Below are 23,497 nucleotides of genomic sequence, written 5' to 3' on the forward strand. Positions count from 1 at the left end.
TATCAATTGCATCATACTTCTGCTGTTCCATCCTATAAATTCGTGAAAGCATCAAGCCTCATGGACTGTTTGCTCTGACCAGAAAGTTGAAGATTTGGAGCAAGAAAAAATTAGTGCATAGCCACTAAGCCCAAACCTATGGACATCAAATTATAAGCTGGCCTTGCAAATTTTTATTAGGATCCTTCAAAGATTATTCTGCAGAAAGAGTGCGTTTGGCTTGCTCACCAGAACAGTTTCATGTGACTGATCATTTTTCTGACAGAACAGCTAACATTCAGAAAATGATAAATTAAAGTAATGTGTGGACCAAGTAGGATTAACTTCTCTCTTTGATTTCATTAGTTGTTCGTTTGTATGCTTTATTTATATCTTTAGATTGTCTGGACAATGCCTCTTCATCTGGTTGTTTGAAAACATCTGTGTCCACACATATTTGGGAAAAATGTGATTTTACTACCTAGAAACAAAGAAATGGTATATATTTCTCATGGCCATATTTGGTGAAAAAATTGGGAATGCAATAATCGCCAGAGGACACAGAGCATCCATTGCTAAGATTTTAATATGCTTTTTCATGGATGGTTCTTTCCTGAAGAATCATACAACCGCTTTTTAGTTACTAGAAGAAACCTTGACTTGCTGTTACTTTTCTTCTCACTGAGGTTTGCTGCCTCATTGAGAGTGAAGCAATGCTAAACCTTCTAAAAAGTAAAGAGAAAAAGATGATGTACTTGTACTGCAGAGAAGTTGGTGCTACCCTTATCTAATAGGGTGCATTATTCTTTCTGGAGCATCATTTGTATGGTCAAGACAAAGGAGTGTTCTTGGTAGTCTAAGTTACTGTTATCCATATTCTTTTGAATTTTCATCCTTACGGTTCTTGAGTAAATTGCTATTACAAACTTTGCTTTAACGAGTTCTGATAAAACATTCAGACGGATATATGTGAGTGGGGTTTCCTAAGTATTGAATGAAATGAACAACTATTGATATAACCATTAGTTCCTCCGCTCCTGTAGAAGAGGCGCCATGATGCAGAGAAAGTTTTGAGATCCAAGGAGTTTTGCTTGCAAGATTTTAAAAAGTCATATGTTGCAGAATCTAGCTCCAGTGCTGTATCAACAGTAGATGAGCTTCATGTAGAGCTATCGGTTTGTTCCTCTTTTCTTCCACCCATATTTCACTTCCATTTCCGGGGCTTCAGTTTCAAATTCAATGTTCTCTTGATCTTTTAGAAGGCATTCCACTACAGTTTTATTTTCTTGAAAACTATGTACAGAAAATCCGTGATGAGATGCATGAAAGAGAAAATTTGTTGGAAAAGCTTCAAGTGAGGTTGAAAGAAGCAGACAACAAAGCTAATGATGTTAAAATATCCTTTGAAAATTTGTGTGGTATGCATATTTTGCTTCTTTGTCAGGTTCAAATACCTCCAAGTATATTTCCTACTATATATGCCCTTTTCATAAATTCCGTTCCATTCTGAAAATGTAGAATCAGCAAAAGTGGAAATTGGTGCGTTGGAGGAAGCAGAACGTGAGCTAATGATGATTGATAAAGATCTAAAACATGCAGAATTGGTTCAGTCCTACTTTTAATTGACACTTCATAAATGTTTTTAACCTGTTGTGATGTTTATTGAAATTTATGGTCTGTGTTGCAATTTAAACTCTCATTTCAGAAGAAGAATCACTATGAAGAGGTAATGAGTACGAAAGTTCTTTCTCAACTCAAAGGAGCAGAAGCAGAGTATCGGGAACTTGAGCACAACCGTAGGGTATGAATATTTGCTTATATTCATATAAATTCTATGAGCACTAACTGGGATTGATTAAGATATTGTACTACTTACCAGAACAAAAATTATTTATGATAATGCATTATCTGCTTTGCTAGTGAAGTTCAACTAGTTAAATATTAGCCAAAAAGCTTGATTAAGTGCTTAAACTCAAAGGGTCTTAATTAATTAGAAAGTTGTATACTGATTGAGACTTTTGGCTTTCCTAGTCCGTTTTCCTATTGTAAATGCATTTTCATTTTTGAGTTTGTGATGTTTTCAATGTTCTATACTTCAATTTTTGTTGTTGGGCCTATATTTTTGATTTTTCTACTGAAATAAAATCTAGTTACTATTAGGAAAAGCATTTATTGGTTTCCAACAAATTATACTCTTCAGTAAAAGTCAATGGAAGCTATTCATGCAATTGAAAGAAACATCATCTTTAGTTTCTCTTGTTTTTAAGAACTTTTTTGAGAGTACAATTGTATTGCACATAGAACTACAAGCACTTGGTATTTTTTCCCACAAATTATTCGTCTTATATTGTGAGTTTCATGAAATGTTTTAAATGTAAATATTCAAATTAAGATAGCTGTGAAATGAAGGGGAAGTATACTTTTGGCAAGTTACTGTATTTAGAGAGTGATTGTTAGAGATATAATTCAGTTACTGCTATATACTAACAGTACGAAAACTATGACAACAAATGTTATTGGCCTTTACATTAGTAGTATGATTAACTATTCACTGCCTTGTTCCCCCTCTCCATGGTCTACCTTATTGGTGGATATATGCTTTTCTCTCTCTCTCTACTCTAGAGCCCGTTTGGATGGGCTTAAAAAAAGTAACTTTTATGTATAAAGTGCTTTTAGAACTTTGAAGTGCTGAAAGTTATTTTTATAAATAAGCAGTTGAGTGTTTGGATAAAAGTGCTTATGATGTGAATTTTAGGGTTAAAAGAATAAAAAAAGGTAGTTTGGGAATTTAGTTAAAATATAAAGGATATAAAAGTAATTTCCATGGTCAAAGAAAATGACTTTAAGCACTTTGGAAAAAAAAGTTAGGAATCCTAACTTTTCATTTCTGACTGACTTTAAGAACTTTATGGCTTAAAGTCAGCATTAGGCAAACACGTCCAAAAGCTAAAAAGGGACTTTAAGTTGGTTTTGACCAACTTAAAGCCAATCCAAACGGGCTCCTACTCTATTTTTCATTTCATGTCAGAGATTACATTACCTTGCTTTAACTGTACCCCTGGCTGCAGGAGAGCTACAAAAAAGCTTCAATCATCTGTCCTGAAAGTGAAATTGAGACTCTAGGAGGCTGTGATGGAAGCACTCCAGAGCAATTAAGTGCCCAGTTAACCAGGCTAAGTCAGAGACTTCAGCAAGAGAGTCGGAGGTAAGGATTTGATTATGTTTGATTGTTTACCTATTCAAACTCCTTTATGAATTTTTCATGCAGACATCCAGAGTCCATTGAGGATCTCCGCATGCTGTACAACAAAAAAGAACGCAAAATTTTAAGAAAGCAGCAAACCTACAAAGCATTTCGTGAGAAATTAGGTGTAAGTTACCTTCTTTATGGTTATAGTCTGCTCTCCTCCATCTGGAAAATGTAAAAATTGTTTTTCCCGGCTCATAGAAGATGATAATGAAGGAGTTCTTGTGGTTACAGGGGATCAGCAAGTCCTCTCTAGTTGCGTTATACGTGAAAACTGATCTGTTTTTGCTTTGTCATCATCCTTGAGTGCTTAGATGTATATTCTTCTTATTGATATGAATGACTTGTTCCTCACTGATGCTTGTTGCTTTATCCTAGTAAGGAAAGCTTTCCTGAAAGCCGCTTAGCATTTTTTTGGTATAGGTTTTACATTATTGGTAACACATATCTTTGCCTGGAGATGGTACAGAGAGATGTTAGGGGGCAATAAATCTTACCATAGTTGTGTTATCTTCCTCAGATGAAAGCAGTTTTCTTTAAAATCTCCGGTACTTTCTATCAAAATCGGAGATGATATAAGGAGGAACTTCTTATGGATCCGGATAGTGTTACGAGTTTTCCACATTGGTTGAGGGAACATGATGTTGTCTCCTTATATAGTCCTTGGCAATCCTCTCCTCAAAATCTATAGCATGGGGTTGAGTTAGACACAAGGTCCATTATCTTACCATAGTGATGGTGGCAGTGCCAGACTCATACCTATTCTTGGTTTGTCAAATGTAGGGCCAATATTATTATGTCCATGCTGCAGACATCTAACCTTTGAGCATACAGGGATGTTAGAATTTTCCACATTAGTTGGGGGAATGGATGGTTGTCTTGTTATATGGTCTTGGACAATCCTCATAGCAAGAGCTAGCTTTTGAGTTGAGTTAGTTCAAGGTCTATTTTCTTATCATGTTAAAATTGAAGAAACTTCTCATAGATTTGATAAAATAAGAAGGGAAAAGAACACTTATACCCTAAAAAAGTAAAATATTTACTCTTAAATGCCTCATTACTTTCATACCCCCTTTTTATTTTAAATTCGCGTGCTGATGTCAGCCGCCACCTTTTTTTCCTCTCTGATACCATCATAGTATATTACAGAATATGAATATACCTTAATGGTATCAAAGAGTAACTGAGCAGTGTCTTCATTGAAGGACTGCTTCTTCCTCCTTGATACCATCAAAGTATTATACTTTGATGGTATCAAAGAGTAAATAAGCAGTGTTTTATTGAGGTTTGCTTCAATTCTTCGATGAGATTACTCAATCATCCATGATTCCATTATGATTTATCTGCATACTGTCATGGTATCATTGATGTATGTTTCAATTCTTTAATATTTTAATTTAAAAACAATTTAAAAAAGAGTCATAGTTTCGATACATTTTTGTAAAAAATTTGAAAAAGAGAAAAATTATAAAATATATTTTCTTCTAATTTAGAGTTTAATAAATAAGATTTTGACTTTCATAATTTTCTCTTAATTGAGCCAAATCGTATATGATACCAATAGGGTATCAATATACTCATAGAGTATCACTAAGAATTAAGCTTAGTCCTCTATGATACCAATATGGTATCAATATATTGACGGAGCATCACAGAGGATTAATTCATAGTTATGATGTTGACGTCATGCGCAAAATAAGAAGAGAGTGGGCTAGGCGCGTAAATAGTTCCGGCCATGGTTCCACCGAGGGTAAATAGTTTGGGTTTGGTCCAATTTCAGTAAATAGTTTCACCAATGGGTCTAATTTATGTAGTTTTACTAGAGATGCTCCTTATGTAGGAGCCCTAGTCTACCAATAATATGGTAGGTAATCAATCTCTATGATAACAAGGTAAGTTATTTGTAATTAAATACATAATATTACAAAGTATCCTATAGAGTTTTCCTTATTCAAGTATAATGAATTTTAACTTGTATTCTCTTGATATTCTAAAAGGTTCCTCAAATTCAAAGTGGGAAACCAACTTAAGTTTCTTTTTTTGAAAATATAAAAAGTTGATGCTGTTAGAATAGGAATATGTATATACAATCCAACTTAGAGTAGGAACTGAAATAAGAATAGAAATAGTGAATAGTATTCTACTTGGTAAAGGATTGTAGTGTTGTGTCTATAAATAATGTCTTTGTGTAATAATGTAGATACATAATTCAATAATATTTTTTCCTTATATTTCTCACATGGTATCAGAGCCTCTACGGTCTTGGTAGAGAATCAAAAAAGTTTCTGCTGCCGGCAGGCGGTTATTACCCATATATGTTGGTTGTCTGACCAATGATTATGTTAGCAAAAGTCAGACCAATGATTATGTTAGAAAAAATCGTGTATCTTTCCGATGACTATTCTCTCATATCGAATTTGCGTAGCACAATGCATCTTTTCGGTGACTACTTTTTTTCATATTTAATTTGCGTAGTACCGTGCATTTTTTTGGACTACTTTCTCATATCTGATTTGTGTAGCACCATGCATTATTATATTCTGGTGACTACTTTTTCATATCTTATTTGTGTAGCATCGTGCCATTTTTTCGGTGACTATTTTTTCATATTCATTTTGCTTAGCATCGTGCCATCTTTTCGGTGAATACTTTCTTATTTGTGCAGGGTCGTGCCATCATTCTGACCCTACCCTTATCATTCTCTTTCTCAGTAGGGTCATGCCTTCATTTCGACCCTACTCATATAATTTTATTTCTTAAATTGTGAACACTTTCGACCATTAAATTTAATAATCCAGGGCATGAGCATGTTCCAGCCAGTTTTACAGTGACTTTTTTGTTCAAGATCTACTCATCTCTTGATTTTGAGACGTTTCATATATATTATACCAAATTTCAAGCACTTTCTAGCGACCATTGCATTGTTTCCGAAAGATTTGAGTTTTCCTACAGTGTTTTCTTTCTGTTTCGGATTTACTTTCGCCAAAAAAGAAAAACAAGGCATATTAAGATATTTGGGCTGGATTACAGTAATTCTCTCTCATGGCTAAAATAGCACATGTCCGCCTTTTTCTATCTATAGTTGTCATTCTCCATTGGCTTTTTAATCAGTTGGACATTAAGAATGTTTTTCTCCACGGTGATCTTTAGAAAAAAGTTTATATGGAGCAACCGCCTTATTTTGTTGCTCAGGGGGAGTCTGGTAACCTTGTATGTCGATTGTGTAAGTCACTCTATGGTCTGAAACAGTCTACTCAAACTTGGTTTGGGAAGTCCAACACTGCAATTCAAAAATTTATCACTTGTGTTTTATCGACATTATGCCCCAAATTCAGTATTTCATGAGAAGACCAAGCACATTGAGATTGACTGACATTATGCATCAAATATAGTATTTCATGAGAAGACTAAGCACATTGAGATTGACTGTTAATTTTGTGAAGTTGAGTGATCAACTTGCAGATTTCTCACCTAGTCCCTCACTAGTCCTTGTATTAATTACATTTGTAGCAAGCTAGGGATATATGACATGTATGCACTAACTTGAGGGGGAGTGTTAGAATAGGAATAGGTATATACAATCCAACTTAGAGTAGGAACAATAATAGGAATAAAAATAGTAAATAGTATTGTACTTGATAAAGGATTGTATTGTTGTGTTTATAAATAATATCTCTGTGTAATAATGTAATGTAGATACATAATTCAATAATATTTTCCCCCTATATTTCTTATCGACGCCAAAATCTCGCTCGATAGTGCACAATCACAAAAAAAAGGCAATGTTTGAACTCTTTCCAATGGGAATCGTTGGTAACTGCTCAATGGAAGAAAGTGATTCTAGTACTGCACATGAAAGTAAATCTATTTTTGAGCACCTAAAAGAGATATGATCGGGCAAAACTCCTGGACAATGTCGGTGTAACTTGAATTGATGACAAAAGTTCAAGGTTTAGATGAGGGTGCTAGGTCTCTTAGAAAACAGTGATTTCGGTCGTCGAAGAGATAGTGGTACTGGAATGGTCGCCAGAAAGATGAAGAGTCATTAGATAATCCTAGAAAGAGCAACGCCTGAAAGGTTGATAGCAGTGTTTTGAGAAGCGAGAAGCGGAAAAAAGCGACAGGGGCTCGCTTCACAGAAGCGAGAAGCGTGAAGCGAAGCGCATGCTTTTTTCCGAAAAAGCGTATTTAGTATAAAAATATAAAATATAAAATATGCATAGATAAATAATCAAGAACTCAAAAGACTTAGATTAAAAAGTAACTAGATAGTCAATAATCCTCATAAGTAACAACATATAAAGCAAATGCATAACCAAATCACAAAGAGAGCAAAATCCTATTCTTCAACAAGATCCTCAAACTCTCGAAGTGCCATCAACAAGGGTTCTACTTCTACTTGGTCCTCGTCTTCTTCCTCATCGGAGGACTCATCAACAAGAGTTCTACTTCTATTTGAACATGAACTTGAACCTGTAGCTACTCTTTTTTCCTTGCCCCTTAAAGTACTCCCCCTAAAACCATAAATATTCTCCTCCACACCACTAGCCGTAGCAACATCACCATAAGTGAGACCTTCTCCTTTATATACTTCTTCATCTTCATGATTTTTGGGTGCTCCAATTAACCATTCATTTGCATCATCAATATTATCCAACAAAATTGGATCAATGGTATTGCGAGCATTATAGCGACGCACCAATGTTCTATTATATTTGATGAACACTAGATTATTCAGGCGTTTTTACTCAAGCCTGTTTCTCTTTTTAGTATGAATCTGCATAGAATTCGTTGAAAGTAATTAATGGGAGGACTTTGGACAATTAAGATACCATTTACTTTAGTAATAACGAAATATAGGTTCTCACATGTTCATACACGCTCCAATTTCTCTCGCAATCGGATGAGCTACAAGTTAAACTTTGTATTCTAATAGCAAATTGTTGCAAGTTTGGGACATTATGACCATATTGCATCCACCATTCAACTGTAGAAGAATTATTTTAAAAGTTAATATATAATAACTTAAAAGTTAAAGCTCTAACAGTTAAATGTTGAAATGCTCACCTGGTGACCTTAAGGTTCTAGCTCTAATGGCCGACTCAATTCCAAGTAGCCCATGAGCTTTCATGTACACACCAAGCTCATCCCCTATTTTGTCTTGCAAAGTTTTATCTAGGATCATCCTCTCAACACATGCATGATATCCCAACCACACTTCTTCAGTTAAAGTCTTCATCTCATTATTTTTATAATAGAGCCCCGGGTTCAAAATATGTCCAGCTACATGTAAAGGTTGATGAAGTTGATCCGTCCACCTTGCATCAATAATTTTGAAAACATTCATATATTTCCTTTCATCATAATTGAATGCCTTTTCAATACTTTCTTTTGCCCTATCCATGGCTTCATAAATGTAGCCCACTGGTGGTTTTTTCTCCCCATCCACCATACGAAGTACATTAACTAAAGGACCACCAACTTTAAGTGCTTGAACAGTGTCATTCCAAAAATATGGACTAATGACGTGTCTCGCAACTTCTTTCCCAAGAGTTTCCCTTGCATAGACACTTTCATTCCATTCAGTGGACATAAATAAGGTTCTCAGATTTTTCTTTTGCATATAAAAACTATGCAATGTCAAAAAAGCTGTTGCGAATCTTGTCTTAGCAGGGTTTACCAAATTTCTTTGCTTTGTGTATCTCCTCATCATATTCAACAACAGTGCCCTTTGACTGATATAAGAATGTATCTTAACAGCCTTACCAAAAACTATTCAAAAAATTTTAATAGTTTATAAGTAAGAAAACTAACATGAAGATTAAAAAAGAATATTAAATATCAAGACTCAAGTTCACCTGTAGAATACGGGGCCTCTTTGAAAATGTCACCAAACATCAAGTTGATACAGTGAGCAGCACAAGGAGTCCAGAAAATATGCGGGAACACTCCCTTCAACATTTCACCCGCTTTTTTGTTCTCACTTACATTATCAGTCACAACTTGTACCACATTTTCCTTGCCTATTTTCAAGATAGTCTTCTCAAACAAGTTCATATCTTATTAGAGTCAGTAGAAGAGTCACTAGCATCATGAGATTCAAGGAACACACTCCCTTTTGGAGAATTCACCAAAACATTGATGATCATTTTCCCATTCCTTGCCGTCCATTTATCCATCATAATGGAACAACCATATGTTTTCCATTGAACCTTATGATCTTCTACAATTTTGTTTGTCTTTTCCACCTTTTTTTAAACAAGGAACTCTTACCTCATGATAGGTGGGGGGCTTCATTCCAGGGCCATATTGGCCTACTGCCTCAATGAATTCACCAAAACTTCCGGTGTAGTTAACACAATTGAAAGGCAATCCTGCATCATACATCCACCTAGCAAAAGCAGATACAACACGATCCCGTAAAATCTTACTAGAAGCCTCTAGATCAATAGGTCCACCTTTTCTCTTTTCATTTGGTTTTTGCGAGAAATAGAGATTAAGAGGACCTTTGACATTGCTAGCGGTAGATGACCCACTTTCACTAGTTGAAGGTTTCTTTTTTGTTTTTGAGGGAGGCCCCAACATATTCACTTAAACTTCATCATCCATTTCATCATCATCAACAAGATTAACCACGGATGCTTCAGGATTCATTTGAGTTTTAAATTTATTTTTTTCGTAAAATACTCTTTTATTTCTTCCTTCACACTATTCGGGACCTTTGGACACACTTTAACATCTTTATAACCACCAATAAGATGCTTTTTGTGACGAAATATTCCGCCATTATATGTCATATCACAAAAAACACATTTGATTTTTTTGTTACTTCCCATTGCAATTCCATATGCCCAAGCTGGATCCCTTTTTTGTGCCATTATGAAAATACAACTTACTACAAAGAAAAAATAGAATAATAATTCAGTCACACAAGTCAAACTGTCAAAACAATAACAGAGCAGCTGTAGCAAAATTAAAAAAAATAAATAAAGCAGCCAGACTGTGAAAAAAAAAACAGAGCATATGCTTTATCTTCAAAAAAAAATGGCCAAACTGCTGAATAAAACTTGAAAAAAATAATTCTTCGCAGACAGCAGTTGCGCAGAAATAGAAAAAGAAGAAGAGAAGAACATCGCAGGAGTTGAGAGCAGACGGCAGCACTGCTGAATGGAAATAAAAATAGAAATAGAAAGAGAAGAAGAGAAGAACAGAAGAAGAGAAGAAGAAAAACTAACCTAGTTGACGTTGAACTGTCGAAGTTGAAGAAGAAGTCACACTGTCACAGCAGCTTGGAACAATTAATGGTAAGTTTTACAGTTTTTTTTTTTAAAAAAACTAGCGCCACTTTTTCCAAACAAGCGAGCTTTTTTCTAACTTCTAGATGAAGCGTGCTTCTCGCTTCTCCCATGAAGCGCACGCTTTTCTGAAATCGCTTCGCTTCACGATGTTGAAGCGCTAGTGCCTCGCCTCGCTTCGCTTCACGCTTAAAGCGAGCGCTTCGGCGCTTTTTCACAACACTGGTTGATAGAGAAGCCATGCATGAATAGTTTCCAAAGTGGAGATGCACTCGTCCAATCATCCTGAGAGTAATGGCATCGGTTGTCGGAGAGAGGAGTGGTATCGTAAACCGAAAGGAAGAACAAAAGAAGAAAATTTTGGTTGGACTTGAATTGCCTGCCAGTGCAGAAGCTATTTGTGTCTCACCAAGATCATAGAGGCTCTTATCCATCAAATTAGAAGAAATTTCTCATTGATTTGATTAAATAAAATGTATAAGAGGTATGCCTTACGTAATAGTCTTAGACTACGTACAATTTGGTAGGTAATTAATTTCTATGCTAATAAAGAATTTTTTATAATTAAATGAAATATCCTTTAGTATTCTATAGACTATTGTACTGTCAAGGTTGGTGTAAGGTTTGTGTATAGTCTACTCTCCCTTGACCCCACGTTGTGGGATTACACCAGGTATGTTGTTGTATTCTATTGAGTACTCTGTAAAATGTCACCATTAGAAAACTTTGGAGGATGATAACTCCTGCTATTTTTTGGAGTATCTAGACTGAAAGGAACAAACTATGTTTTGATGGAATATCACTGTACTTGCAAATCCCTCAAATCTAGACGTCTTATGTATCTATTTAGTTGGGCTTCTTTGTTTCCTATATACTCCCTTGATAGTGTTTTTTAAAAAAAATAAAAATAAATTGTTGGCTCCCTAGTTCTAATATGAACATTTGTACTGGAGCTAGCAATCATCCTTTTCTTCTATACCACTTATGTAACTATTTTGCAGCCTCTTGATTCCTACAATGAAAAAAAATTACTTCATAGAAAAAAAGATTTCCCTTTGTCAACTACAATGATCTAGACTTATATTCACACATATTCTATTGACATTCTGACAAATAGTAAAGGAAAAAGGAAGAACTTTGCACCTAATAAGATGGAAAAGGTAATAAAGTTGATACAAAATATTGGTTTGTGTGTAAATAATTTAAAATCATTGAACAAAGCCACCTTGGAAAGTGGATGCAAAGATTTTGCAATGAAAAACAAAGGGTGTGGAGAAGTCCAACAGTGGGCAAGTATGGAAAGGATAAATGAATTGAAGCTCTAAGCTAATCCCTACTTCCTATTAGGTATGTGTGGGAGCAGATAAATAGATATTGATATAATTCCTCTGAAATACTTAGCTTTAAAGTGAGGTATGGGAGAAAAATCTGATTCTGATCTGATACTTGGATGGAGCATCCGCTACTTAAGAAAGTGTTCATAGTTTTACACAAATTTGTGATAATTATGAGGGCATAAAAGCCTTACACAGAATCGTCAATCTTATTGCTGAACATTAAGTGCAGAATGGAATGAAATGATTTGGTGATGGGCCATAAGGACCTTCTTCTTACCATGTTTCAAAAATATTCCACTATGCTAACACCAAGATGAAATGCTATAAAATGGCTGGAGAAATGGTAGTTAAGCTAGGTCCTTCTATTAAGTTCTTCTAGGTCAGAAGGAACATGAAGTACCTTTTCCATGGAAAGCCATTTAGCAGACAAAAGTCCCTCCTGGAAGTTGCCTTTTTCTTTTTGGTGGATTGAAATAACTCGATCTGCAAATAACTTGAGCTATTGATGACCTGATCTCTCCAACCAAAGGAACCTATAGGTTGTTTTGATTTTCATACAGTTGAGTGTGTTATCATATAGGTCAACTTTTAATTCTTACTGAAATTTGGCCTGTACTCATCTTTGTTTAAATGTGTTTTCTTTTATACTAGAGTTATCTGTAAACAGTAAGACAGACAATTGTTGGTGTTATATATAGATTACGAGCTGCTATCTCCAACTACCTAGTATTTTATTACCTACTAAGTGATTGTGCTAGATTGACTAGTGAAAGATGTACATCTGATTTCTCAGATTATGTACCTGTTCTGAGTTAATTGGAATGACTTGAAAAGCTAGTCATCTTAAAATTGCAAATCTTGACCTCCAGCTTTACTCAAGTTTCTGTCTCACAGCAAAGTTAGTGAGGCAATACCTGCTTAATTGTTGCAATTCAGCCAATATTTATGACATTTGGGGAATCATGCTATATTAAGTCAGTCTTTTGTTCATAATACTTTTTGGATTTGAAATCTTTTACCCATTTTCATAGTGATAATGTTATCCATCTTGTGTCTTGCCCTTTTGTTTTGTTAATGTTAATTAACATAAATCTTCCTAAACATATTGTCAGGCATGCCATAAAGCTCTCGAGCTACGGTGGAGAAAATTCCAGAGAAATGCTACTCTTTTGAAGCGCCAGTTAACATGGCAGTAGGATCTCTATCATTTGCATATCCATATTATGTAGGTTCCTTAGTTGGCAGTTCCTTCATATCTCGATTTTCTTGATTGCCAATTTTGCTCTAGATTTAATGGCCATTTGGGTAAGAAAGGAATCAGTGGGCACATCAAAGTTAGTTATGAAGAGAAGACTCTTTCAATAGAGGTGATTTGAATTAACTTGACGTGGTTCTGTTTGTCTAAGCTAGTAGTCCATTCTTATTTATGTGGACTGATTCTTTAAATTTTGTTTCCCCATCTATTTTTTTGTTTCTCTGAAATGTTCCTTAGGTAAAAATGCCCCAAGATGCATCAAGCAGCAGTGTTCGTGACACACGAGGACTTTCAGGTTTTTTCTCATTCTTTAGAAATACTAGGAAAGTGAATGCAAGAAACAATGGTTGATGACCTAGCGCGGAAAATTTGAATGTAAAATCCCTTTTTATCTCAAATTTATATAGATACTCACACCATAATCAATCAACTAAGCCGTAATCCGTAAATAGTTGGGTCGGCACTGTGATCATATGTGGTAATGGTGTGGGGAAGAAAAGTATTGTTATATATCTTAAGAAAGATCAACTTTAGATCATCAAAATTGGGATGCGAGACTAATTTGTTGCTGCAAGTACCAACAACAACATACTCAGTGAAATTCCACAAGTGGGGTCTGGGGAGGGTAGAATGTACGTAAACCTTACCACTACCTCATGGAGATAGAGAGGCTGTTTCTGAAAGACCCTCGGTTCAAAAGTATCAGCCCCAAGTAAGAGAAAAATAACATATATAGCATAATGGAAAAAAATGAAAAATGATGTAAATTTTACAAGGCAAGAACAATAACAATAACAATAGCAAAGTAATGTGATAATCAAAAAGCAATAACAACACAACTATAATGGCACGCCTAGACCTACGACCAACCCTAAACCGACACAAGTCAAGACACCATTATGTCCCTACTAGCCTTCTACCTTAATCCGCAACCTCCACTCCTCTCTATCTAATGTCATGTTCTCGGTAATATTGAGTAGCGCCATATCTTGTCTAATCACTTCTCCCCAATACTTTTTCAGTCTACCCCAACACCATCGCAGTCCGCATAACCCCCAAATCCAACCTTTTGCACCTTATAATTGAGGCGTCGACACCCCTCTTCTGCACATGCCCAAACCATCTCAGTCTCGCTTCTTTCATCTTGTCTGTCACAGAGGCCACTCTCATCTCTCGAATAACCTCATTCCTGATTTTATCACTCCTAGTGTGTCCACACATCCATCTCAGCATCCTTATCTCTGTAGCATGCATCTTCTGAACATGAGAGTTCTTGACTGGCTAGCATTCCACTCCATATAACAATGTCAGTCTAACCACCATTCTGTAGAACTTATCTTTAAGTTTAGGTGGTTCCTTCTTATCACACAGGACTCAAGAGGCAAGCCTCCATTTCATCCATGCTGCCCCAATGCGATGTGTGACATCATCGTCGATGTCCCCACTACTCTGGATGATGGATCCAAATATTTAAAGCTTTCTATCTTGGGGATAGGTTAAGTGGCAAGCCTCACTTTCATGCCTTCTTCATCTATCGGAACACTAAGTTTGTACTCCAAGTATTCTATTTTGGTCTTGCTCAATCTGAACCCTTTGGACTCCAGAGTTTGTCTCCAAACCTCCAACCTATTATTAACTCTATTCCGAGTCTCATCAATCAAAACTATGTCATCCGCAAATGTTGCTGCAAATACCAGACGAGCAAAAATCTTTTTCTATCTAGAGAGCGTTGCGGATACTATATGAATAAATGTGCACACATAGAGGATATAATGAGTGGTTGCAGTAGATTCTTTAGTCATGACTCATATCTTACGTAAGCCTGATAAATGAGATGTCCTAATTCTCAACATAAATTTAACTTTTGGCTAAGGGTTCAGTCACTTTCTGAGGGGAACAGTTCACCGCATGTTAAAATCCTTATGGGGAGTGGCCTGGCCAATCCCCTGACCCCTAAACCCTAAGGTCGGTTGGTTAGGGAGCAGTTCAGTCTTGTTTTTATTTTTTTTGTTTCAAAAAATAAATTATCTTGCAAATTGTCTTCATTTTTATTCAACAACAACAATAACATACCCTATGAAATCCCACAAAGTGGTGTTTGGGGAGGTTAGCATCCGTTTATTTTATTCCTCACTGTAACATTATTTATTTAAGATTACAAAATATAAATGTAATACGTGCAAAATTGGAAAAATTCCATAAGATAGTAGATTGTATTTATAATTTAAAGAATAAAGTAATTAGAAAGCTTAGGACTCTAAAAGTTGTGAAAGATTGAAACTAAAAGTGGATCTAAGTTTGTGCTCGTGTTTTTGTTTTCTATAATTTTTTGAATTCAAGTATTTTTGAGATTGAACTCAGAGAACAATCAAAAGTGGTTTAACTCTGAACATAACATCCTTTTTCTCTATTACATCCATAACCCTAAAAGAATCAACTTCCAATGTTGGTATCCGGTTTAATTTTATATTAATTATATCTAATTGTTAGAGTGGGTAAAAGTCTCATATTGGTTGGGGAATAGACTGGTGCTATGCTTATATGGACTTGGCAATCCTCCCCTCATGAGCTAGCTTTTGGGGTTGAGTTAGGCCCAGGTGCCATATCTTTACATGGTATTTGAGCTAGGTCCATCCCCATTTGGACTCCCAGTCCATGCTCCAGTTGGGCCTGAGTGTGAAGGGGGGTGTTAGAGTGGGTAAAAGCCCCACATGGGTTGGAGAATGGACTGGTCGTCTGCTTCTATGGATTTTGGTAATCCTTCCCTCATGAGCTAGTTTTTGGGGTTGAGTTATGTCCAGGTGCCATATCTTTACACTAATTATATCAATTTTGATTTACTTCTTGTGTACTAGCGTTTTTTGCCCAAACTTTCAACAAACTTATTTACTTTATAAAAAAGATCATTTTTTTTTAATTTTTTATGTAATTATTCTGTGTTATAACTTAAAATTCGTTGGCTTTAATATTGTGATTAAGTTGTTTGTATTTTAGTGTCTTCTTTTACAAAGAGCTTTGTATACATGATTGGTTATTGCTATAAACTTGGAAATGCAAGGTCAAGGATTCGAAGTTTGATGGTAATTAGGGGCAGATCTATTACGGAGGGAGGGGTGCCATGGCACCCGCACACATCAATCGAAACTATGTATATATATAAAAAATATTATAAATATGTAAAGTGACACCCATACTAATAAATGTTCATTTGGTGCCACTAGCTAAATGCTAAAATTTTCTTCCCACGGGCCATGAGATTGACCCCAGCCTGCAACACTTTTAGAGAACTAATTTGTGTTCTGCATTTAATAAGCTTACAGCCTTAGAGGAGATTATTTCTCCCTTTTTCTTCTTTTGTTTTTCTATTTTGCTTCTTCTTTTCTTTCTGTTTCTTGTTTCTTCTTTTTCTTCTGTTTCTTTATTTGTTGTTGACTCTTTTTTCCATATGAGTTCCTATTATTTTTTAAGTTTTTATTATTTCTTTCTTCTGTTTTTAAGTTCATAGAGTTCACTAAGCTTTTGCTTTGCGCATTTAAATATGCATTTATAGTAAGTCTAGTTCTAGATGTCCATCGTTGAGTCAATAGCTCCAAAATATGAAAATTCGTCGAGGACGATTATAAATACATAATATATTTTTGTTGATATTAGTAATATTATTGAACTTTTATGCTTTGTTTAAAATTGTCATAATTATTAAATTATTACTTTCAATCAGCTTGTCTATATAAACCAAAAAGACAGATAATCCGAACCGAAGATCAAAATAGATCAAGTCAAAAAATAATGTGGTACTTGGAATCTCAAAATCTTGGATCCACCTCTGCCGATAATGTTCCTAGAAAATATATTTGGGCCTGTTAGGCCAATGGCCCCAACACCAATCTGATCTCTGGTCAGGCGGGGATCTGGGAATGGTAGGATTATCCCTAACACCTTAGGGCTTGGGCTAGCTTCAACCCGTTACAGTAGGAGCTGTGCAGTTAGGTAGTGGGTCAACCTGGGCTATTTTTCTGGTCAATCAGGCCTACTTGCCATGTATAAATATATGTAGGCCTCTATATGCGCCGGTCTATAGGTATGACTGATACTTGTAGTTGTAGATGATAATACACTAGGACGAGATAAAATTAAAATTACATAGATTGACGTCGTCTTAAAAGACTTACAATCTCTCTCAATCATTATGGACTTGCTTAAAATGTAATACAATGGATGCAAAAGATCTGTATGATGCGGTAGCCCAATACATAGACAATCCCTAGAGTCCCTTTTGTAAATATGGTTTCAGTACTATCTAAGTACTGTTCTGGATACGATACAAAGCCACTACTTATCATAAAACATCTTAACTGAGATTGCTACCTATTAAACACCTCGTTTGTATCCAAAATGTGCCTATTGAACACGCCACACTGATGTGGATAATAAGTGATTTTCAAGTTGAGCACGTGAATTGAAATGTAATTTGTTTTATTTTCTTTATCAAATAATATTTTTTTCTTCTTCCTCCATATCCTTCTGCCACCACCATCTATCTGTCCACTATCATTTTTGACAGACTATCAACCACCAAATACAACCATAGACTTCAGCTCTCCCTCCTAAATAAACCCAATCAACAAGAAATATCAACTAACAGCGACCCTCCATATGCTTCCGTTTGCACTAAGAGAACAACCATTATAAAAAAGACCAAAGACTGATCGATGAACAGAACACCATGGCTGAAAAGAACACCCAATTTCTACTACTACTATGCCCCATGATCATCATCCATGCACTCCATCATTCCAGCCCCAAAAATTGGTCGTTTTTCAATTTCAATCAGAAACACACCCACCTCCATATCAGCATTTAAATCCACTATGAATGACTAAGGGGACAACTTATGAAGAAGTAGAAGAAGAAAAAAAAGATGATGAACCTCAATAACAACGCCTAATAAAGCCTCCTAAACTAATAGAACCTGAACATGGAAAAGACAACCTCAAAAGTAACGTATCTGTTCAACTTTCTCTTTCCTCGAAATACTTTTGGAAAAATCATCGGAAAATTAAGAAAAACAGCGAACCGCTGATGGACCCGACTGGTGTATCAAACTCTGGATCCTTCTCTCTCTAGAATATGATGATTGAGAGGGATTGCTTCTTCTATTGTCCAGCCCTCGGCCTTTTCAGTTGCATCCTCTTGCATGTTTCTTCAAGTAATGTTTTTTTCCGCTTAATAATAAACGGAGCATATCATTTAGGTCCATGCCGATTTTTTTTTATGAGAAGGGTTCATCCATTCGTACAATTCTTGCTAAATGTACATTAACTTATGGAAAAGCTTATCTATAAATTATAATTCTAATAAATTGAAAATGTTGAATTTGTATTTCATGTGCTGAGCATTTATTTTTTTTGATAAACAAAATAACATCAGGAAAATCAAACTGAAAAGGCAAATATAGTTGGTTTGGTTTCTTATTTGATAAACATCGAACCGTGAACATCCTTATTCTCCATTTTCAAACAGTGCAAACTTTTCCCATTTGGTAAAAAGATAAAATAAAATTGAAGCTTTCCACAAACTTCAATCACTGGTTGAGAGACTTAAGAATTGAGAGATTTGAGGAAATATTGAGAGATAAGGAAGCATAGTAAGCTTTGTGTAAAGGAATGTAATTGAGAAGGGATATTTTTAGGTCAAAATTATGAGGACAAAGTGAATTAGCCAAAAAAAGAAGAGCGGGGTTTGAAGCTGTTGCGAACAGTTGTCATATTCCTGACGGTTGAAGGCTTGAAGCTATACCTTTTTATTTTTTGATTATGTTGTGCTATACTGGACTGGTTTGGTCAGAAATGGGTTTGGCTCCAGTCCCAAGCTGGTCTTTGGAAGGAAGAACCAGTTCCAGCCCCTCTAGGAAGCGTGCCTGCTCAGGACCCTCAAGTATGGGCTGTGGCTTATTCCAGCCTCTTTTAGCTGGTTGGGCTGAGCTGGTTCAGAGAAAATCCAATTCAGTTGACTTGTATTAAGACATGTGCTAATAACGATGTAAAGATAAATACTCTCTCCGTTTCAATTTGCTTGACTAGTTTTGACTTGACCCGGAGTTTAAGAAAGCACAGAAGACTTTTAGATCTTGTGGTCTTAAATATAAGATATGTAGAATGTTCCAAAACGTCCTTTATTCTCTTAGTCTTAAACATGCCATGTGGAAACTTGAAAATAAAGAGTTGCCAAAAAAAGAAAGAAACATTCTTTTTGAAACAGACTAAAAAGGAAAGTAAGACAAAGAAATTGATATAGAGGGAATACTAATATAGATTGTAATGGGTCAATGTTGCTCCCGACTTATTGCAATTAATCATTAATGCTATTTTTGTTAAAGAAAAAAGGCAGGGTCCTAATGAGTTATTAGGTAAACAAGTGAGGAGTATGAACCACTCTGCATGCATTTAGCGTATGAGCTTGAGTCTCAGATTGTTTTGCTGGACTCGAATTCAAATTTTCTCTCCTTTCCCCTTTTCTTTCAACCTGAAGGTTGGAGGGAGGGGAATGTGCTTTTCCAATTCCCATTTCCCGAGGCTAATATATGTTTTATGATGTTCGCATTTTCAGGGACCATGATCAGTTATATCGTATTTGCTTGTTAATTGCATGCTTTATTTGTACCTCTTCAGCTATTATCTTTGACAATGAATTCTTTCTCCTGGGAATATGTATGAGTGCCTTCTTTGAGCATCCTTGTAAATTTAATCTGATGAGAAACTATTTTGGTTTTTTGTTCTCATGTAAAATCAGGGGGAGAACGCTCTTTTTCAACTTTGTGCTTTGCACTTGCTCTTCATGATATGACTGAAGCTCCATTTAGAGCAATGGATGAATTTGATGTATTTATGGTGAGTTTTACAACTTGGCTTTGTTTTTTTTAACTTGCTTAAAAAATGCTTTTCCTACTAATTGGGAAATAACATTTGGGGGAGCTATCATTTTTTCTCCTCCTTTTGGGAGAAAATTGCAGTTTTGGTCCTTAGTTATTGCTTTATTCCTGTCAGTTCAATTAAGCAAAATGTTTGATTTTAGCCCATATCGCATTGCAACTATCTAATGGAAATCAACTTGGGCAGTTCCTATACACTGGTGATTTCAACCTGAAAATAAAGGAATCTGGAATATACTTCTAATCATCATCATGCCAATCTTATCATTGTTGTTTATATCTCTTTTTATTAGATTTCTTCTAGTGCCTCCAAATAGATATCCAAATGACTTAGAGATTGCAATGTCCTTCAAGGGCAACTGTGGATTGTTTCCACAATCAGGATGCCAAATCGGATCAGTCCTTTATTGGTACTGTCCATGTTCAGTATAAAGCCATCATCAGTGTGATAAACCCGTTTTCCTCCTTTGCTCCCAGGCTCTAAGGGAACATAGAGTTGAACATGATAACACAAGTTGGAGATTTGTGTATACATCTGATTTATGTCGTTGGTTCATCTATTAATTGCAATCCGAAGGAGGGAAACAAATGAAGCCTAAGGCTTAAAGAGCTTGGTCAGAAGAAAATTCAGAATAATGACTTTGAAGGACCCAAAAAGCTTCTCTGAAAGCTGAAGGATTTCACTCTTGAGTAGAGAATATATCTCAACTACTTGTTTGTAATGATCAGATGGTAGAGTAGCAAAACATTCATAACCATATATCTGCTGAAAGCTAAGTAATAGCTAGGATACAAATTGTGTTATGGTTATTCCTTTCTTTTATTGTCCTCTTCACCATGAAGTTACTGACTACTCCTTCATTAACAAAAGGTAATAAGAAGTATTTTCTCTGTTAGATAAATGAGTGAAATCACTTAGCTGTATGTTTTGCTTTTCACAAGTTTTCCACTATAACTGCCATCATCAGGGATCAGATTTCCGGATGAGGTTATTATTTACTTTATTCTGATAATTTAAATGTAGCTCAAATGGAGTAATGTGGTGCTGCAAAGAATTGTGACACTTGAGGTGTTTTCTTTTAGATCATATCCTCATAGATTAGTGCCAACCCCATGTATCTGGATGGATGGATCTTTTGATGCAAGCATGGTGTAGTGAACTGTTGCAATGGGGGATTGGTTTACTCATCTGGTCCTAATCATGAATAAGTATTGAAATTTACTTATCTGTCAGGCATCTATAAATCCTTATTCTGTGGATTACATAGGGACAAGTTTAGTTGCACTAAACATTGTAGAGAAACAGTCAGTTGGTTGCAATTTGAAATTTTCCATTTATGTACAGGACGCAGTTAGCAGAAAAATCAGCCTAGACGCTGTCGTGGATTTTGCATTGGCACAAGGATCACAGTGGATATTTATTACCCCTCATGACATCAGGTAATCTGAAAACACGAATTAAGTTATCTATCAATCTGAAAGCCTTGATTTATTATTGCTACTTAAATTGATAGATGGATGGATCATGCATTTACTAAACATACTAATGAGTCTATGCCTTTCTTCAATTTTTGCATTCTATCTTCTAAGTCTGCCAAGTCAGTCTCTACAGTACTGACAAATCAGCACCCAACAAATTAAAATGCTTATTTTTCCATAGGCTCTTTAAAAGATTATTTTTTGTCGTTAGCCAGAAGAAAAGCTTTTATTCTGGACTAATTGTGTCCTGTTTACAAAGGAAATAAGAGGCGGGATAATGCTATTTTCATATACAAATTTGATTATATTCATCAATTACTGCAATATGGCATGCATTTAGTGATGGCAAAGTTACATTGGCCGCTCAGTCAAAACTATTTTTTTTTTTGGTGGCCGGCTATTTATGTCAATTTCTTAATTCTCTATCTTTGCTTCAAATTGGTTACAATGTTGATCCATCAAACATTCTTTTGTATTCAGTATGGTGAAGCAGGATGAAAGAGTAAAGAAGCAGCAAATGGCGGCTCCTCGTTCCTGATTGCTTTTGTATTCTCTTTTTGTGAGATATGATTATTTTTGGGGTTTTCAGGTGGGCATGATTATAAAATAGGTCTTTGGCTTACATGTCCCAAATAATTTCACAATTAAATTAATCCTTTTGGATAGATAACCTCCTGCCACTGGAAATTCTAGTGAAATGTGAAATTAGAAGGTGAATTGCTTAATAATTTTAATCTATTCTGTCTTAAGTCTTGTTTCCAGTGTTCTTGCTGGTGTACAGTTAGCTTTTTTAGTGATTGTGTAACAGAGCGAAGCTTATATCTTTGCATTGTGAATGACTTTAACATCTTTCAGTTACTGAATTGGAACGCCATGTGTTCGGTATGATACATATCAAGTCACACATCCTGTCAATCGTTGCACAAAAGCCATTACTTTATGTTCAACTAGCATTGCGAAGGCTACTTCTACTAGAAGTGGTAGAATTATTTGAAGTATTTTAGCTGAAAGAACTATTTTTTTTCCTATTCACTCATGATCTGGTCTGGTTTAATATTCCATGCTTAGTTTACCAAAATAAGGTGTAACCCATGCTTCAACATCTCCAAAAGTGTCATGTCATTGTCATAAGTGGGTAACATAGCTTTATTAGAGAAAGACGTCTCAAAACATAGCATATCTCTAGACCAGAATATATGTCCTAGATTTGGCTCGTCCCATAATATATTTTGTTTCAAATTACATGTTGTGTTTCTTTGTTACACGCTTTTTAAAAAAAAAAGAATTTTTGACTATTTTATACTCATTTATGCCTTGAGATATAACTTTTCCATTAAATATTTACTCGATTGACTTGTTTATACTTTATAGAACAATTACTGCTAAAGATAAAATGAAAATAATAATAATTAATTATGTCTTAAATTTTTAAAATGACAAATTTGAAACAACTATTTTTGAAAATTACTATAAACAATTTGAGATGGGAGGAAGTAGGTAGGGGCTTGTATTGGTTGGTTTGGTTCGATTCGATTTTAAGTATTATTGGTTCGGTTTATCGGTTTTCGATTTCTAAATATGTTAAATCGATGACCAAACTAATAAGATATTTGTTATCGGTTTTTGGTCTTTAACGGTTCGATTTTCGATTTAATCAATAAGAAAATACTTTTAAAACAAATATATGATTCCTAGAGCTGTCGTTGTCGCAACTTGCAAATCTTTGTTGCTGAACACTGAACCTACAATGGCAAAGCCTAAAAGATAAATACTAAATAGTATGATATAGTGTTTAACTAATAATATATTTATATTAATACTTTTTGTTTGGTATTTGTGTATGATAGTAGTAAATTATTATAATTTTAATGGATTATCGGTTTAACTAATAACTCAATATTAAAAAATCAATATCGAACCGATAAAACCCAATATTTTTTTTTATAAAACCACTAAATAACTATTAAGTCAATAACC

General features: G+C 35.2%; 2 protein-coding genes across 3 annotated transcripts in view; one reads left to right on the forward strand and one right to left on the reverse strand.

Moving 5' to 3' along the window:
• The window catches only part of LOC129880813 (structural maintenance of chromosomes protein 6B-like), a 54,220-nt gene extending 31,864 nt beyond the window's left edge, over positions 1–22,356 (forward strand). For both annotated transcript variants that reach the window (XM_055955016.1, XM_055955017.1), the window contains 12 exons: positions 1,023–1,154; positions 1,283–1,397; positions 1,498–1,583; positions 1,685–1,780; positions 3,048–3,184; positions 3,248–3,350; positions 12,971–13,050; positions 13,147–13,225; positions 13,351–13,408; positions 19,903–20,000; positions 21,387–21,481; positions 22,001–22,356. In XM_055955016.1, the coding sequence (XP_055810991.1) occupies positions 1,023–1,154; positions 1,283–1,397; positions 1,498–1,583; positions 1,685–1,780; positions 3,048–3,184; positions 3,248–3,350; positions 12,971–13,050; positions 13,147–13,225; positions 13,351–13,408; positions 19,903–20,000; positions 21,387–21,481; positions 22,001–22,058 (1,137 nt within the window). In that variant the 3' untranslated portion in view covers positions 22,059–22,356. The remainder of the gene's footprint in view (positions 1–1,022; positions 1,155–1,282; positions 1,398–1,497; positions 1,584–1,684; positions 1,781–3,047; positions 3,185–3,247; positions 3,351–12,970; positions 13,051–13,146; positions 13,226–13,350; positions 13,409–19,902; positions 20,001–21,386; positions 21,482–22,000) is intronic.
• On the reverse strand, positions 8,234–9,384 carry LOC129880814 (uncharacterized). Its single transcript, XM_055955018.1, has 2 exons — positions 9,085–9,384; positions 8,234–8,509 (listed from the first exon to the last, which is right to left on the reverse strand). Exons 1-2 carry the CDS (start codon positions 9,281–9,283, stop codon positions 8,274–8,276), a joined length of 435 nt encoding a protein of 144 aa, XP_055810993.1. The 5' UTR covers positions 9,284–9,384; the 3' UTR covers positions 8,234–8,273.
• Positions 22,357–23,497: the final 1,141 nt, after the last annotated feature.

The sequence above is a fragment of the Solanum dulcamara genome, chromosome 2 (assembly GCF_947179165.1).
Source record: "Solanum dulcamara chromosome 2, daSolDulc1.2, whole genome shotgun sequence".
In the NCBI taxonomy this organism is placed as follows: Eukaryota; Viridiplantae; Streptophyta; class Magnoliopsida; order Solanales; family Solanaceae; genus Solanum; species Solanum dulcamara.